This window comes from Epinephelus fuscoguttatus, linkage group LG18 (assembly GCF_011397635.1).
Source record: "Epinephelus fuscoguttatus linkage group LG18, E.fuscoguttatus.final_Chr_v1".
NCBI lineage: Eukaryota > Metazoa > Chordata > Actinopteri > Perciformes > Serranidae > Epinephelus > Epinephelus fuscoguttatus.
Genome location: NC_064769.1, coordinates 13,867,155 through 13,884,225, shown reverse-complemented (window position 1 = coordinate 13,884,225; position 17,071 = coordinate 13,867,155). Strand labels below are relative to the sequence as shown.

Genomic DNA, 17,071 nt, shown 5'->3' with positions numbered 1-17,071 from the left:
AAGTAACAGTTTGAGGCAGAGTATAAAGTTTATTGACAGCTGACATGTGCTTGTTATAAACTGTCCTCTGGACTTTGTGGTTTCACTGTGTCAAATGTGATGTGCACATTCCTATAATTACTGTGTCATTAAGGATTTTAAAGATTCCCGAAGCTTCTGTTTTACAAATTGTTTACATACCTTGATCATTTTCATGTTACAGAGACAACTTGCATGACCTCTTGTGTGTTTGTGTTATCGTTATGTACTGTCTTGGAGCCTAAAGCACAAAGCTCACAGATTGTCTGACATTTTTAAACCATTGTTATTCAGCACAAAACATGAAATTGTGTATGGAAAAAGCAAGCATTTTAATCTCTTGATTAGGTAAGTACATTTTATTAATGTAACACTTATAGTCACAAGTAAACATAGAGTATTTTACATTAAAATGCATACAACAAGTCACGTAGAATTAATTAAACTTTGTTGAAATCTAAAAAGAAATATTCGTAACCTTCAGAAAATATGGCAATTTGTTAAAATTTGTATGTATTATTGTTAATTGTTAGTTACATTAAAATTGTATCTATAGTATTGCACACTATGAAATTAAAATATCCAACTTTGTTTTTAGTCATTTAAGTTTTATTTGGTAGCAAACTACTGTAGGTCATAATGTAGCAAATGAGTCAAAAGGTCAAGTGCGTGTCATCTGTGTTTTACTGCTTTCAGTCTTTGGACCCTGCACAGATGCTGAAAAGAGAAGAACCGAAGAGAAGATGCTCAGAGGTGTTAACATTGGGAACTCGAGCATATCGCACACACTGAAAGGCTCAGAGGAGTTTGGAGATAAACCCAAAGCTATTAGGATGCATAGAAACACACCTTGAGAGGTGAACACAAAAATAAAATGGACAGAAGACAAAGAATGCTTCTGCAGCTGCTCAGCTTTGCTGCTCTTCTTGCTTGCGGTAGGTCTCTTTTTGATGACTTTTTTTTATTGTGCTTATGACTCTTTGAAGCCTGAGAGTTAAATTTATCACCACGGTGACCATGAAGAGGTCAAAGCGTGAACCTGAGAGCACTTGTTTTAATCTGGGAATACTCAAAATAAAGACACAAGTGTATTTACTTTGCGGAAACATAAGAAATAGGGGGGCGGCACTGTGGTGTGGTGGTTAGCACTCTCGCCTCACAGCAAGAGGGTTGCCGGTTCGATCCCGGGCGTGGGAGCCCTTCTGTGTGGAGTTTGCATGTTCTCCCCGTGTCAGCGTGGGTTCTCTCCGGGCACTCCGGCTTCCTCCCACAGTCCAAAGACATGCAGATTGGGGACTAAGTTAATTGATAACTCTAAATTGTCCGTAGGCGTGAATGTGAGCGTGAATGGTTGTTTGTCTCTATGTGTCAGCCCTGCGATAGTCTGGCGACCTGTCCAGGGTGTACCCCGCCTCTCGCCCGATGTAGCTGGGATAGGCTCCGGCCCCCCGCGACCCTCAAGAGGATGAAGCGGTTAGAAGATGAATGAATGAATAAGAAATAGGATCTAAAAATATCTAAAAAAAAAAAAATCTAAAAACATTAATACATGTTTTAATGTGAGGCCGTTGTGACCTTATGAAATTACTTTCATTTCTGCTATATTCTGAAGAAATTATTCTAAGTTCATGGAGCACATGATGTGCAGACCCAAGATGGAGATGGGAGATGGAGATTGTGTGAACCAGAATCTTGTTGCATATAAATTTTGTTTTTGCCATAAAAGTAATAAAAAAGATTTCATGTTGATTAATTCCCACAGTAAAAATCAAAAAGGCTCTTGAAATGTATAATTGATTCAGCAGTAATCAGAGTATATTTACTAATAGGTATCACAGAAGAAGCTCTATTGTTTGTTTTTTTCATGTAAACCATCCGCAAATACTCTGTTCATTGTAACAGAGAAATAAAATATGTATCATTCACGAGACTTCTGAACCTTTTGTACTTTGTTGTTTAACTATTTTACATTCAATGTGGGGTGCTACTTTCTGTTGTAATCTCTTGTAAAATCAACTAAAATATCTCTAAACACAGTGTGACCTAACTGCCACATTTTGTTTTACTAATGTCTTTATAAAGAAATTGTGTTTTTTTTACTTAAGAAATTATTTAACTGGCAGGTAAACTAGCAGTTTAAATACTCTGAAATATTTTGTATCAGCTGATATCCAAGCCAAAAAGAGTAATGGTTTATTCTTTTAAGGACTGATAGCAGATTTTAGTATCCGACATTTAATGTTTCTGAGGCCTCACACAGCACATTAGGGCATCTTCTCAGACGTATAGTCACTTGTGAGGTGGAAAACACTCCCTTAACTTCGGCTTTGCATCAGTAGTGGTGTTCTTGTGGTCTTTCAACCCATTACAGATGTGTGCAAATCATGTGATTGTATAGTCTTGTTAACGTTGTTAAAGTCAAACATTACCCAAAGATCTGTATGAGAGTTGACTGACATGGCTGGACTTTGGATCTTTCACGGGACTTTTATGATTGATGGGCATTCAAACGATAAACCAGGTTGTGAAATTCCGCACCAACTGGGCAACTTTTTTACTTATCAACCATGAAAAGTAATGGCAGGACTTTTATTATGCTGTTCTTTCTGACTGAGAATTGTTATTTTGTTATGTCTTTTATTTGTTTATGTCATCTGCCTGATGATGCATCAATTCTACCTATGTCCACATATTTAAAAAATCTTTAAACAGTGTATAACTGTGATGAGCAGACCCCTGTTTTTAATACATGTTAACTGAGAAGCATTGAGCAGCATGGTAGTGCAGTGAAAAGAGCATGACTTTTTGTAATGCAATGACTTTTTTAAAATGTATTTTTCCACTCAGTGTATCATGTTTTGTTCATATATGTGTGTTGTGTTGTTTTTTCAGCACATTGCCAGTGTCCGCAAGGCTGGAGGGAGAATGAGAATAAATGTTACTTCTTTTCAATTGATCTAAAGACTTGGAGTGAGGCTAACGCGTTTTGTTTGGGGCAGCGAAGCAACCTCATGAGCATTCAGGACATTCATGAGAGGGTGAGACAACACACACACAAGCGTCCAGAAACGATTCGATACAACATTTTACACACTAGGTTCATGTATTTTTTCAATGTCTTATCTCTAGTTGTGGGTGAGGACACAAATTGGCACAGAGATCTTCTGGATTGGCCTGAATGACCAAGTTACAGAAAATGTCTGGGAGTGGAGTGATGGGAGTCCTTTTTTACCATACATAGCGTATGTAATACTGTTTCAATATCAGAGAGAGCATTAAATTCATTTATACATGAATAAAAGTGTGAAAGCTGCACACTCACAGATGTGTAAAGTGTTTTTACTGAAGGATCCGAAATGGTCTCTTCCCTGTTCCAGATACTGGATGCCAGGTCAGCCTGATAACTGGGGTGATGGGGAGGACTGTGGTCAGGTGGTAGGATCGAGCAACGGACAATGGAATGATGAGAACTGCAATGTTAAGAGGAAATACATCTGCAAACATGTCAACTGTAAGTCCACCAACCAGCATCCTGTTATAGATTTTGATGTTGTTTTGTAAAGCTGAAAATATTAGGCTATTAGGTTTCTTCTCCTTCTTCTTCTTCATCTTCTTCTGCTGCTGCTTCATCCATTTCTGCTTCTTCTGCTTCTTCTTCTGCCTCTGCCACTGCATTTTCTGCTTCGTTTTCTTCTGGTTTTTCTTTTGCTTCTTCTTCATCTGAAAACTGACTAAAGCTGTCACATAACTGTATCAGAGTAAGTAGTATAAAGCTGCATAAAATGGAAATACTAAAGTTAAGTACAAATACCTTGCACCTGAGTATAAGTACAGTGCTTGAGTAAATGTACTTAGTTACATTCCACCACTGTACATTTTAAACCTATTTTCTTTTCTGCTCTTTAGCGAATCCGGCCCCACAGTGTGACTCTGCAAACGGCTGGAGTCCGTACAACTCCAACTGCTACAAGCTGAAAGCAGAGACTCGGAAGAGCTGGGTGGCAGCGAGACATGACTGTATTCAGGAGGGAGGAGACCTGGTGTCGATCACCTCAGCAGGTGAAGAGCAGTACATCACAGGAACACTGGACCCATCATGGGTTGATCTCTGGATCGGGCTTTCCACACTGGTGAGAGGAACAAAGTGGGGCAATAAATTAAGAAGCCCACCTGCATCTTTGTTGTTTGATATTAGACAGGAATATGTGGTGAATGAATCTGAGTTTGGGGTTTGCTTCTCCAGAAATGCAACAAGATTTCATGTCAAGTTGAAGCGGGAAACACTCAGTACACCTGGTCTGATGCTGTTCAGTTAGGGTACACAAACTGGGCCAGCAATGAACCTGCTGGGTAAGATATTATATTATTTACTCGTCATTTTAATTTAAATAGTAATTTGTGCAATCAAGGTTTACACATGTTCTCCAACAGTGATGCGCAGGCCGGCTCGTGTGCTGCAATCATCAAAGATTCAACAGATGAATTTGGGAAATGGAGATCCCATGTGTGCAGATATGAGCGTCCTTACATGTGCAAACGACCAGTAAACAGTAAGGATGACAGGATATCTCTTATTTTCATCATAAAAAAGTATAATAATGTTGTGAAGTTTCTTTGCTTTTCCCTCTAACCTTTTTCTACTGTTTCTTTAAAACCCCTTCAGCCATTTGCCCTCCTGGCTGGCGGAGCTTCGCAGGCAATTGTTACTGGATGGTCAGTAATATCAATCTGTTGACCACCTGGCACGAGGCCTACACCAAGTGCTCTGATATGGGGGCCTACCTGCTGATCATAAACAGGTAGGAAAGAACAAAATGGCAGATATTTTGCAGTGTAACTTGAAAGAAGAAATGGCACAATCGTCATCTTACAAATAAAAAGTTAAATTCATAAGCAGTAAAATGTTCCTTGCTATGACCACCGCCCGTAAAGGAATACTTCGCCCACAAAATGATCATTTGTAAATGAATAACTCACCCTGTGTTATGTCAAATTCATGAAAAAAACGTTGGTTTTCTCACATGCCTCCACGATGAGCAAAGAGTTTAAGAATGAGGACTGTTCTTGATGAACTGAAGACATAGGGGACCGCGTTTAACAACAGCAAAACTATATAAAAACATCTCCTAAAAACTCTCATTCAACGTCATGTGGTATAATACATGTCTCATTTATCCAGTCATATTCTCAGTACTTCCTAAACATCTGCATTTATGTTTAAAAGCATATCGCATAAACAGTCTAATGCATGGAGGAGGAGTGCATCTGGGCAAGCATGTGCATTTAAAGTCTGAGCAGACTTCAACATGAGCATACTGAGCATAGGACTGGATAAATGAGACTTGGATTACTCTACAAAAACTGTGTGAGAGTTTGCAAACAGATGCTTTGATATAATTTTGCTGTTGTTAAACGTGGTCCCCTTTCACTCCAATTCATCAAGAATTTTGTCAGTTGAAGGATTCTTGACCACGGATGCATGAAGGAAAAACAAAGTTTTCCTTCATGAGTTCAGAATGGTCGTTTTGTGGATTAAGTATTTCTGTAATGTGGCTAATGTCACCTAAGCCAATTTTAAAGACATAACTTGAGTCAGTTTACTGACTTATGGCTTCATTACGTTTTGGCCAATTACAGATAAATATTTCATTGATTTTATCACAAAAGTTAAAGCTGCATTTGTTGTTTTTAGGGCACTTGGACTAGTGGAACAAGATTAAACACAACATTGAAAGATAATTGCCTTATAAAGTTGCTATGGTGAATGTTTTACCTAACTGTTGCTTATTTATACATCAAGCAGACACAGAACATTTAGATGAATCACCAATATTTATTCTGTTAGCTCTGTTTTTGGTCTCAACCCACTCCTAAGGGAACTATCTGTCTCTTTAGCTGCTAAATGCTCCACCAAGTTCACTAACAAACTTCATTTGTTGCTGGGTAGGTAGCGTATAGTCGGGTTATCAGAGCCTTTTCACGTAAAATTGCTGCGTACTATGGAAAATCAAAACAGTGAGCTAAAAGGGGCTTAAAAGCAGAGTAATCAAGCAGTACCGGAGAACAGTGAAGATCTTACTTTGTCTGTCATTTGTGTCTTGTTCCTCGTGTGCAGTCAAGAAGAGCAGTTCTTCATAAATGGGAACCTTCCAGACTTTCACCACATAGACATTCCCGACATCTGGATCGGTTTATCAGGTACTCTACCCGCTGTATGTTCTGATGCTCACTGTGACTCAGTAAACTGTCTTTACAACACAAGAGATTTGTGAAAATGCCCTTTCCGTTCATTTTGCGGTTTGTGATGTCACCAGATAAAGACCAGGATGGGCATTTCAAATGGGTGGATAAAACCGAGGTTACTTTCAGTAACTATGGCCCTGGTTGGCCCAGAAACACTGAACACTTCTGGGACTGTGGACAAATCTTCACAGGTAGAAACTTCCACTCTGGTGCTAAGTTGACACTTCTGTATGTTTTGAGCTAAGGCTGGCATTGAAAAACCAACATCAGTTTATGTTATCTTCCAGGAAATTATGAGGGCAAATGGGAAACAACCACCTGCTTCAAGAGCCTGGGTTACATATGCGAGATGACCGGTGGACAGAACCCCAAACCAACTTCAACCCCTGGTCAGTCAGACTTCATGTCGTCCCCCCCCCCCCACTGTCTAGTGAAAGTTGTGGTAATAAATGTGAAACTTTTTTTTTGCTCCAGATTTCCACTGTGACCCTGGATATTTGTTGTATGGGGACTTCTGCTACCAGTTTGAGACTGAGTCAGTGAAGAACTGGGATGATGCCGAGGCTCACTGTATGAAAGAGCAGGCTCACCTGGCCAGCTTCCACTCACAGGAGGAGCTAAGCTTCCTAATCGGTGAGCGACTGAGAAAGCACTCTAGTTCATCCAATCTCCATAAAATAATTAATTGAGAAATAATATGAACGTTGTGAACATACATCTGTTGTTTTTTTTCTGCAGCTCACATGCCAGGGGAAGCTTGGGTGGGTCTGCGTGATGTCGCTGTTGAAGGCCAGTGGGTATACAGCGATGGCACTCCTGCAGTAAGTGATAAAGACACGAACAAATTGTGTGATGCGCATTACTGTAAATGATATAAATTTGAAATTAGATAAAACATTGAACATCCCTATGATCACAAATATTTAAAACTCATGGGATCCTTTTGACGATCCTGTTTTTTCCTCAATGTATCATGATGGAAAAAAGCTGCAGTATGATTGTGAAGCTGCTCACGATTAGGACCCTACAATACCGGAGTAGCGACACACATTGGTCAAGAGGAAAGTTGGTCACGTGCCCTCTAGTGGCGGGATAGCACGTTGCATATCCGACCAAGAACTGACTGAACTTCAGTATTGCTGCATTGCTGCCGACCAGGAATTCTTGTGCGTTTCCAAAGTCAAGCAAACCTAAAAGCATAATCTACCATAATCTACCATAATAGGAGCATCGGTGACCCGTTTACAGGTAAAAAAACCCAAATAGTTGTCTACCATAATGTTACTCTACATTTTGAAATAAACAAATTATAAGCATGACTTAATATGATCAAGACATGTAAAAGTAAAAACAAGGCCGTTTTCATCAATTTACAAGCAAGTGTACGTCAGACATACTGTAAGTGAATGGGTTTTCTGGTCGGAAAGGTAATGCCCTCATGCCCCACTTGAGGGCCCGTGAGGCTTAACTTCAGCATGCTACAGGAGTCAGTGGAAGTGTTGTCACTCTGGTATTGTAGGGTCCTACTCACGATGAAGCAACATGTTTTTCTTTGGATCTCAGGACCTCCTCCCATGGGGGCCTAACCAGCCAGACAACTGGGCTGACAATGAGGACTGTGCACACCTCACAGGGATGACTCACTCACATCCTGGCACGCTCAATGATATTTACTGCACCTACACAAAGGAGTTCATCTGCAAAAAAGGTCTGATCCACTACAGTTTTTATTCATATGTCTCTTGTGTCATAGAAATATTGTATTTTGTATTAATATTTGAGATGTTTTTTCTTCTACAGCCAAGGGACAAGGACCTCCTCCCCAGCCCCCAACATCTGGACCAGGTTAACTTTATGCTACAATGATCACTACACTTGGAGCATGATCTGAGACTCATAACATGTGTGTGTTTATCCATATATCAACATGCATGGACTGTTGTGTTTGTTACAGGGTGGAATGAGAAGTGTGGCGCTTGGATGGCCGATCCTTTCAACGACTTCTGCTACCTGTTTAACTACCTGTCGATGAGGACGTGGGCAGAGGCCCGGGCTGACTGCGTCAACCAGGGAGGAGACCTTGTCAGCATCACTGATCCCTTCGAACAGGCCTTCATACAAGGTGTGACCTTTTCATCTTTACTCCAAATGTAATGTTTCTTCTATTTTTGCACTCATCCCAATTATATTTAATGACGTTTTTTTAATTTGTGATCATTCTTTTTTTTTGCATGAGAATATTGACAGGTGGATGCATAACAGATCACTTGAGTATACCGTGTTGAATATAGGCATGTTAAAGGACTATATTGCATCATGCTGTTATGTCTTTAGAGGCCCAAACACACCAAACTAACATCAAAGAACTATTGCTGACAAAGGCCGACGGTCACTTTGCCTCAAGTCGCCACTTGGCCAAAAACTTGCACCTGAACACACCACAAAGACTGCAGCCAATGGGCAACTGGCACATATGTTCTGCACCTGCGTAAGAGGAAATAACTCTCCATGCCAGTAGGTGGCAGTAGTCTGTAATCTCCATTCAAAAAGGGAATCCAGAGACTGACAAGAAGGGTTCAAGACGCTAGTTAGTCAGTTAGCACATTAATAATGTGTGCTACTGAACAATAAAAAGATACTGTATATAAATTGTTTCTGCTAGAGAGCTCAGCTGAGTTGATTTGCCACTCAGACTGATTTCATTCACCAAAGGGTTCATTTACGTCCGATGTAGATTCAACATGCTCAATCAGCCAAAAAAAGGCATCAAGGGCAGACTAGTGCCAGTGATGTGGAACACACTACAAACACTAGGGTGACGGACGCTCACCTACAGACTGATATCGACCGTCGGTTGACCATCAGCTTGGTTTAGAGAAAAAATTGATTTGAGAATTAAGTTGAAATTTTGTGAGAAAATAGCACAAAAAGCATATGTGACTTTCTAATTATGACTTATTTCGTATTCTCAACTTTATTTTTTTTGAATAGTTAATTTTCTTAAAATATTTTTTCAAAATTTTCCCCACTTAATTCTCTAAATCTCCGCTTTTTCTAGCAGTGACCCTAATAATCTGTTGTACTCTATCTAAACTCCAATGTGTAGAGTTTAATATACCAGCAATAAACCAATTTAACTTTTATTACTTTTTACTTTGTAGTTGCTTTAAAGCAACTACCTGTAAAAGTTTTGTGTGACTATAGTGTCTTTAAAGCGATTCTGATGGCTTTTGTTTTTAGAAAAGTGACAATTCTGGTGAAAATTGGTTTAGTTTATGTTTCTTTCCTGTGTGTAATGAGAGGAGGTGTGGCAGTGTGCATTGGTGTCTGCCACAGTGGCTTTTTTTTTTTTGCTACCACCACCAGGGGGCAATGAAGAAAATTTTTTAAATTCTGCACATCTTACCTTTAAAGAGTAACATAACACCTTCTGAAAATCTTGTTTGTGCCTCCCTCTAGTGGTTTAACTTCTAACTTAGCTCCAGTGTTGTACAGGTGAACTCCAGGACACTATGACATCACTGTTGGTTGTAGTTACAGGTGCAACAAAGACTATAAACTTTCTACCAGTCTGAAAGGACTCTGGGAGAAAGAAACCTCTCTAGATCTGTTAATAAGCTTGACTTGACCTGACTTGTATTTTGTCGTTTCCTCTCAGGTGTGATCCAGCTGAGTCCCGTCGGTATCTCTCTGTGGATGGGCGGCCATGACTCCATCACTGAAGGCGGCTGGGAGTGGACAGATGGCTCTCCTTTCAGATACATCCGCTGGAGTGCAGGTTAATTTAAAGCCAAATATGTTCAGCATGATTTCTGAGTGAATTAAAACATGAGGATTATTTTCTTGTTAAAAAAAAGACAACTAAATTCCCTTCCTTCATGTTTCTTCACAGGTAATCCAGACAACCATTACGGTGAGGACTGCCTGTCTATACTAATTAACAATGGCTACTGGAACGATGACGACTGTTTGAACAAAAGAGGGTACATCTGTAAGAAGAAAGGTGAAATACATTGATTTCATTGCTGCAAACAGAAGATAGTACTTACAGTGTTAATACATGTTTGTAACATTATACTCATGTTTTCTCTTTTAGGAAACACACCTGAGCCTCCTCCACCTCATGATGGTAACAGTATCCTACTATCTGACGTGATTGCTTACATTTTCACTTCAGATGACAAATATATCTACAAATGACATCAACCAGCACTGAATTTTTCATTAAGTAAACAATTAATGTGCAACTCCCTCCTGCTGCAGGTTTCATGACGGTGCTCGTGTGCCAGGACTCTTCTGCTGTTCTTCACTGTCCACCTGAAAGTGTCATTAACATCCACTCGGCTTTCTACGGACGAAAGAGTGATGACATCTGTCCACACCTGGGTGACTCATCAGGTGGTGCTACACTGTTTATTTCTCTGCATTTATAATCTTCATCTGCAATTTCCTGTCCGTGTGTTTTGTTGCCTTTTGACTTCTTGTTCCTTATAAATCATATGGAGTCAATACTCAACTGATGATCTATATTTAACCAAAAAATAAACACTGTTCTGTAGGAAGCTGCACAGTGGAAGGCGTCCTTCCTTTCTATAGAAAGATCTGTGACAACCATCCCTTCTGCTTTACGTACGCCCATGTGGAGCCAGACCCCTGTCCTACAATTTCCAAATACCTTGAGATTGTCTACAGCTGTGAACAAAAAGGTGAGCCCTTCTTTTTTTAATTGTTTTAGCAGTTAAAAATCCACACTCCATGTCTCCTGGAGTAACACAAAATGCTTGTGAATTTGTTACAATCACAGCTAAAGGTTGATGTTTTGCTGTGTGATTTGGCTGCTCACAGTGTGTCTGCACGGCCTGGGTCTCGAGAGCGGGAACATCACGGACTCCCATCTCTCTGCTTCGTCCTCTATTGGTCTCTTCACTCCCAACAAAGCCCGTCTGAATGGAAATTCCTGCTGGATGCCTTCAGGAAACCGTACGTACCAACCAAGCGGTCACACAAAAAAAAAAAAATATTTTAGTAGATGGTTACAGTTGTAACTTTCACAAAAAGTAACTTGTTGACAGTGTCAGTAAATATAACAGGAGTTATTTTTTAAAATAAAAGTTACCGAGCGAACCTTTAAAGGAATACGCCGACAATTTGTCATTTTCATATTGAGAGATATTTGTTTGCTTTTACCGAGTGACCTAGCGTACCTGTCCCAGAGCCAGCTGCAGCTGTTGCTCGCTGGTGTATCCCTCCGCGCAGGGCGTAAACACACTATATTTCCGTGTACCAAACTTCTTCTAAAACGACTAAAAAGGACTCTCGTTTTTCAAATTAATGTTTAAACATGTTTATTTTAAATGCACGTGCAGAAATGCCAGCTTCAGGGTTTCTGTAACGTTTATTTGTTCACTTTTACGAGTAGGCTACTGACCCCCTATAGACTTCAATTGTATTTGCTAAGCTAAGCCGCTAATGCTAAGTTTTTAAGTTTAAGTTTATTTACTTTATTAATCCCCCTGAGGGGAAATTCAATGTTTTCACTCTTGCTTGTCAATTACACACAGGTCTGAAAGACAGACACATACACAAACAGGACCTAAACATGCACAAAGTGGAGAGATCTCAGAGTGAGGGGGCTGCCCTTGGAGAGGCGCCCCGAGCGGTTGCGGGGTTCGGTGCCTTGCTCAAGGGCACCTCAGCAGTTCCCAGGAGATGAGCTGGCACCTCTCCAGCTACCAGTCCATGCTCAATATTTTGATCCGGACGGGGACTCGAACTGGCGACCCTCCGGTTCCCGGTTCCCAACCCAAGTCCCTATGGACTGAGCTACTGCCGCTGAGAACCAGCCAGTGGATGTACAGACACAAAAAGATATTGATCATGTTGTCTCAATATGAAAATGATAGAGAAAGGGCATAACTCCCAAATCGTTGGCTTATTCCTTTAAAGGTGAACACAGAGTTTCATCTTTATTTGATACTGAATTAGTATCCTCATAACCTCACTATTCTATTTAATGCCCCCCCCCAGCAACCTCAAACTGGATCCAGGTTGACCTGACCCAGACCAGAAAAGTAACAGGAGTAGTAATCCAGGGTTGTCCTCAAAATGACCACTGGCTCACCAAATTTAAGATCCAGCACAGTATGAACGGAATGAACTGGAATGACTACACTGCTGATGGACAGGTGAGTCTACCTGTCAAACTTGAGCCTTACAAAGAGGCCAAGACATTTCTGGTCCAAAACCAAACTGTGAATAAACTGGTTGTCATTATGGATTTCCTCGATTTCCAGTTTTTCCCAGGCGCATCAGACAGAGATAGTCCTGTAACTCAGCTGCTGGGTACACCTGTGTCAGCTCAGTACATCCGTATCATCCCACTGGAGTTCAACGGACAGGCAGGCCTTCGCTTTGATGTCTTAGGGTGCACACCGGACTGTAAGAAAAGCAATTTATCAGTGTTAAAAAACCTTAAAAAATCTTTCAAAATCTGCTGTTATTCTCTTAGATATAAACACTGATTGTCAATAATGAAAATTTGTGGTTCGACAGATGCAGTCACATGTGGCCATAAGCCCAACTTCAACTTTGCCAACAATAAAATGACGTAAGGAAACCCTAAACATTTTTTACAGCATTTATTCTGTTATGTGCAATAATGTGATTTTATGTGATATCTCCATCATACACACTGATGAAACTGATTCTCATGTGTCTTTCAGTGTCCACTGTCCAGCACACTGTGCCAAAGCTGATTACAGAGTGTACGGCACTTCAATATATCGCGGGGTATGTGAGTGCAGTGTCTTATCTGTATTAAACCTTCTGTATAGTTTTAAGGAAAGTTTGTGTTAATATGTGAATATATAATTCTCTGCTCCAGGACTCAAACACCTGTGCTGCAGCTATCCATGCTGGAGTGATATTAAATGAAAATGGAGGAGACTGCACTTTGCTGAAAGCTCCAGGACAGGACCTCTATCTAGGCTCTACCAGGAATGGCATCACCTCAAGACAGTAAGTAGCTGAGTTTTAAACTAAACCCTATTTCCTTGTGTAGTGGAAAAGTCCCGGGAGGCTAATTCAGTGACATTTATTTTTCCACAGATACGATGGAAGCTATTCTGTATCTTACACTTTTGCAGACGGGGGTGAGTTGAGATTCACTTTTAATCCCTGCAGTGAATCTCTTTCCTCTGAGCAACATTTTTTAAAAAGATTTTTCTGTGTTTTACTGTGTGTGCAGGTTTATTTTTCAGCTCATGATGATTGAATTCTCTCCTACAGAGCTGAGGTGTTCGGGGCCTGACTGGTATGAGTTTGGAGATTTCTGCTACAAACCCTTTGGAGACAAAAAAACATGGCACGATGCCCAGGGCGCCTGCAGGGCTCAGGGTGCCGAACTCGTATCCATCCTCTCGATGACGGAGCAGAGCTGGCTGGAAAGCTACCTGTACATGGGTATGGATTTTTTTTTTTAAATAGGAGGTGGAAATTAGTTTAATGATAAAGAAAGTGAGAAAGATGAACACTTATTCACTCCCATATAAAACATTACTCAAGGATACTGATTCAAATTTGACAGTGTCGGCTTCAGTTTAATGTGAAATAACATATTATCTTGAATTAGTTTGGTGAGGTGTTAATTTATTTAGCAAAACTGAAATCTGGATCATATAATGTAACTTCTTAGGCATTAGTCACGTATTGATGACTAGTAATGAGTCTACAGGTGATAACTGAAAACTGAATGAATTCAGCATGTGTAAACCCAGTGGTGAAGGATGTATTCAGTTCCTCCCCTTAAGTAAAAGTATTAATACCACACAGTCCTGCAATGAGAATGTCACTTAAGTAAAAGTAATTATGATCAGTAAAATGTACCTAAAGTATTAAAAGTACCCAATGCAGAAAAATCTAAAAAAAAAAAAAACCCCACACCCAAATATTACTGTAAAATAAATAAATAAATAAAAATAGAAAATGACCTCAATGATTATCAAAATAGTTACCCGTTAATTTTCTGTCAGTTGACTAATTGATTAATCAACTAATTGTTTCCGCTGCACTTGTTTAAACTGTTTAATTTATGACAAAACATCATGTTTTATAAACTTTTTATAAACCCGTCCAATGGTAGGTATAAATTAAATATGATTATTTTTGTTAATTTGTTTTTTTGTCCTTTACAGCCACGAGTGACGTGTGGACCGGTCTGAATGACCTGGTTGTGACTGGTATGTTCACCTGGTCTGATGAACACATGGTGACCTTCACTTACTGGGCTCCAGGGGAACCCAACAACCACGATGGGTTCAGTGAGGACTGTGTTGAGATGTTGCACCAGGTGAGAAGGATGAAAAAACAGTCTCACACACCAGTTGAATACATTTCATACTACGAATATGAAGCCAAAAATGTACCCAACCAAGTTATGGTCACATGGTAATTTCATCTCTGTTCCAGACTGGCCGATGGAACGACGTGGCCTGTACAGAACTCAATACCTACATATGCAAAATGCCCAAATCGCATTACCCGTTGCCCTCTGCAAAGCCCACTGTGTACGGATGCCCTCAGGTAGCACAAACTAATTATACATTTTATTTTTCTGTCTCCTTTTCAATCTAATGATGCCCGATAAAGAGAGATGTTGTGTAAAGAGATTATCGCTGTATTAGCCTCACTTCTGTAATATGTGTCAGGACTGGGAAGCGTACGGTTACGCCTGCTACTGGATGGAGGAGACTCCCATGAACTGGTTGGAAGCTAAGGCTTTCTGCACAGCGCAGGACAGCTTCATGCTGCACATTGGAGACATGTGAGTGACAACCTATCCCCACTCCAGTATTATTCCCATAAAGAACAGCTCTTATATGCCTTGCTTGCAGACATTGCTTGAAAAAGGTTTTCTCTCTTTTTTTTATTATTTCTTTATGCTCTACTTTTAAAATGCCTCCCAAATGATCTTTTGTATATCAGTTACTCACCTCTAGTTATATTGAATTCATGAGGCATGTTAGAAAAACAAAGTTTTCTGCACACATTCAACATAACATGTGGTAAGGTATTGATATACAAATGGTCATTTGTGGGGTGAATTATTCCTTTAATAATGATGGCAGATTTAGCATCTCAGAGATTCTGTTATCGTAATCTAACAACCTGGTTGGCTAAAGTTTTTGATTTACTTGTCTGTCTGCGTTTCACTGCAGTTATGAGCAGTCACACTTCACGGTGGCACTGTCAGGGAAGACTGGTTTTTGGTGGATTGGCCTACGTGCTCATGGAGTGTCGGGTGGAGGGGTGGACTACATCTGGGACAATAATGCACCTCTCACCTTCACTCACTGGGACCGAGATCAGCCAGGTAGAGATCTTTATACTAACCCTATATCATCTGGACAGGATAATACAGTATATACAAACACTGGAAAACATCCTTTTTCTCTCTAGATAATGGGGATGGCACTTGTGTAGCGATGACAACCGGTCCGATCGGTGGTTTCTGGGATGACAAGCAGTGCTCAGAGAAACACGCCTTTGTTTGTGAGAAACCCAGGCCCGACATCAGTCCACCCACCAAGCCGCCGACTCCTCCTCCTGTAACGGGCTGTACTGAAGGCTGGACGGGTCAGCCTCACTTCAGATACTGTTACAAGGTATAAAAGGCACTGGATTAAACAGCTAAAGCCATTATTCTCTACAGGGGGCATTAGGTAGGAGGTCAATTTTAAAGCACTGATTTATTTGTTGATTTATTGCAGCTCTTCCACAAAGTTGACTGGTCTCTAAAGAAGAGCTGGGGAGCAGCAAGTGAGGACTGTATTGCCAGAGGAGCTAATCTGGTCAGCATCCACAATCAGGAGGAGGAGGAGTTCCTGTCTCTGTACAGCAAAGGCAGCAGCAAGTGGATCGGCCTCAAGCACAACCCTACAGAGGGAGGTGAGTGTCATGTTTCTTGTATAGAAAAGATCCTGGTGGAAGCTATTTGGGATACAAATAAAGAACACACCAAAAACCTCATGAATATTCCCATCATGTAGGCTATTCTTGGAGTGATGGTACACCTCTCTCCCACACCAACTGGGGTCCCGGGGAGCCCAACAACCATGAGGGCCGCGAGGAGTGTGTAGAGATGGTGAGCAGCACAAACGGGACCTACTCCTGGTGGAATGATCTCAACTGCGATGCTCACCAGGACTGGATATGCATGATTGCTAAAGGAAAGATCCCCGTCAACCCCCCAGAGCCCCCACCTCCTCTCCCAGGTAAACCTCTCCCTGTTTCTTGTGATGTGTTTAATTTCGGTAGGTGAAATAAAGGCTGGTTCAAGCTGGGGTAGGCACTAAGCAAAAATTCCATTATAACCTTTCAGCATGTTGTAATTCAAGTAGTTCAAGAGAAAGTCTACCTTTTATTTTGAAAATCCTGCTTGTGAGTGGAGACTTTGGACAATCACAGGTCATTTCAGAGAGAGGGCATTCCTATTAGCCGTCCTACAAATGCAGATGCGGGTGCATTTCCCTTCAGATGGTGAAACCCTGATTCAATGGCCAAGAATCCTGCAGACAAAGTATTTGCAGAAACTGCCTACACTGCAAGCAACCCAAAAACACAGTCTAAAACGAAATAAAACTCGACTCAGTGTCAGCCATATCAATGTGGAGATGGAGCCCCAGTTAGCAGCAGCAGCAACCCAAATCCAGCCAGCCCAACCCCAGCTCACATGGAACAGACCACCCCTGACTCCCCCGCTGGATCAGCAACCTCAAGCCTGATTTATGGTCCTGCGGCGTACCTACGACGT

General features: G+C 40.8%; 1 protein-coding gene across 1 annotated transcript in view; it reads left to right on the top strand.

The window, feature by feature from the left end:
- The first annotated feature begins 617 nt into the window (after positions 1–617).
- The window catches only part of LOC125905494 (macrophage mannose receptor 1), a 24,447-nt gene continuing 7,993 nt past the window's right edge, over positions 618–17,071 (top strand). Inside the window, exons 1-36 of the mRNA XM_049603458.1 lie at positions 618–953; positions 2,911–3,056; positions 3,148–3,260; positions 3,396–3,529; positions 3,925–4,148; positions 4,262–4,368; positions 4,450–4,568; positions 4,682–4,817; positions 6,134–6,216; positions 6,333–6,452; positions 6,549–6,650; positions 6,736–6,894; positions 7,000–7,082; positions 7,825–7,969; positions 8,062–8,106; positions 8,216–8,383; positions 9,920–10,039; positions 10,154–10,264; positions 10,358–10,390; positions 10,525–10,659; positions 10,821–10,967; positions 11,107–11,241; positions 12,289–12,446; positions 12,555–12,699; positions 12,814–12,868; positions 12,984–13,050; positions 13,145–13,278; positions 13,369–13,412; positions 13,549–13,722; positions 14,454–14,608; positions 14,728–14,841; positions 14,967–15,082; positions 15,477–15,631; positions 15,718–15,923; positions 16,029–16,206; positions 16,308–16,532. Coding sequence (XP_049459415.1) covers positions 893–953; positions 2,911–3,056; positions 3,148–3,260; positions 3,396–3,529; positions 3,925–4,148; positions 4,262–4,368; positions 4,450–4,568; positions 4,682–4,817; positions 6,134–6,216; positions 6,333–6,452; positions 6,549–6,650; positions 6,736–6,894; positions 7,000–7,082; positions 7,825–7,969; positions 8,062–8,106; positions 8,216–8,383; positions 9,920–10,039; positions 10,154–10,264; positions 10,358–10,390; positions 10,525–10,659; positions 10,821–10,967; positions 11,107–11,241; positions 12,289–12,446; positions 12,555–12,699; positions 12,814–12,868; positions 12,984–13,050; positions 13,145–13,278; positions 13,369–13,412; positions 13,549–13,722; positions 14,454–14,608; positions 14,728–14,841; positions 14,967–15,082; positions 15,477–15,631; positions 15,718–15,923; positions 16,029–16,206; positions 16,308–16,532 — 4,552 coding nt within the window. The 5' untranslated portion in view covers positions 618–892. The remainder of the gene's footprint in view (positions 954–2,910; positions 3,057–3,147; positions 3,261–3,395; positions 3,530–3,924; positions 4,149–4,261; positions 4,369–4,449; positions 4,569–4,681; positions 4,818–6,133; positions 6,217–6,332; positions 6,453–6,548; positions 6,651–6,735; positions 6,895–6,999; positions 7,083–7,824; positions 7,970–8,061; positions 8,107–8,215; positions 8,384–9,919; positions 10,040–10,153; positions 10,265–10,357; positions 10,391–10,524; positions 10,660–10,820; positions 10,968–11,106; positions 11,242–12,288; positions 12,447–12,554; positions 12,700–12,813; positions 12,869–12,983; positions 13,051–13,144; positions 13,279–13,368; positions 13,413–13,548; positions 13,723–14,453; positions 14,609–14,727; positions 14,842–14,966; positions 15,083–15,476; positions 15,632–15,717; positions 15,924–16,028; positions 16,207–16,307; positions 16,533–17,071) is intronic.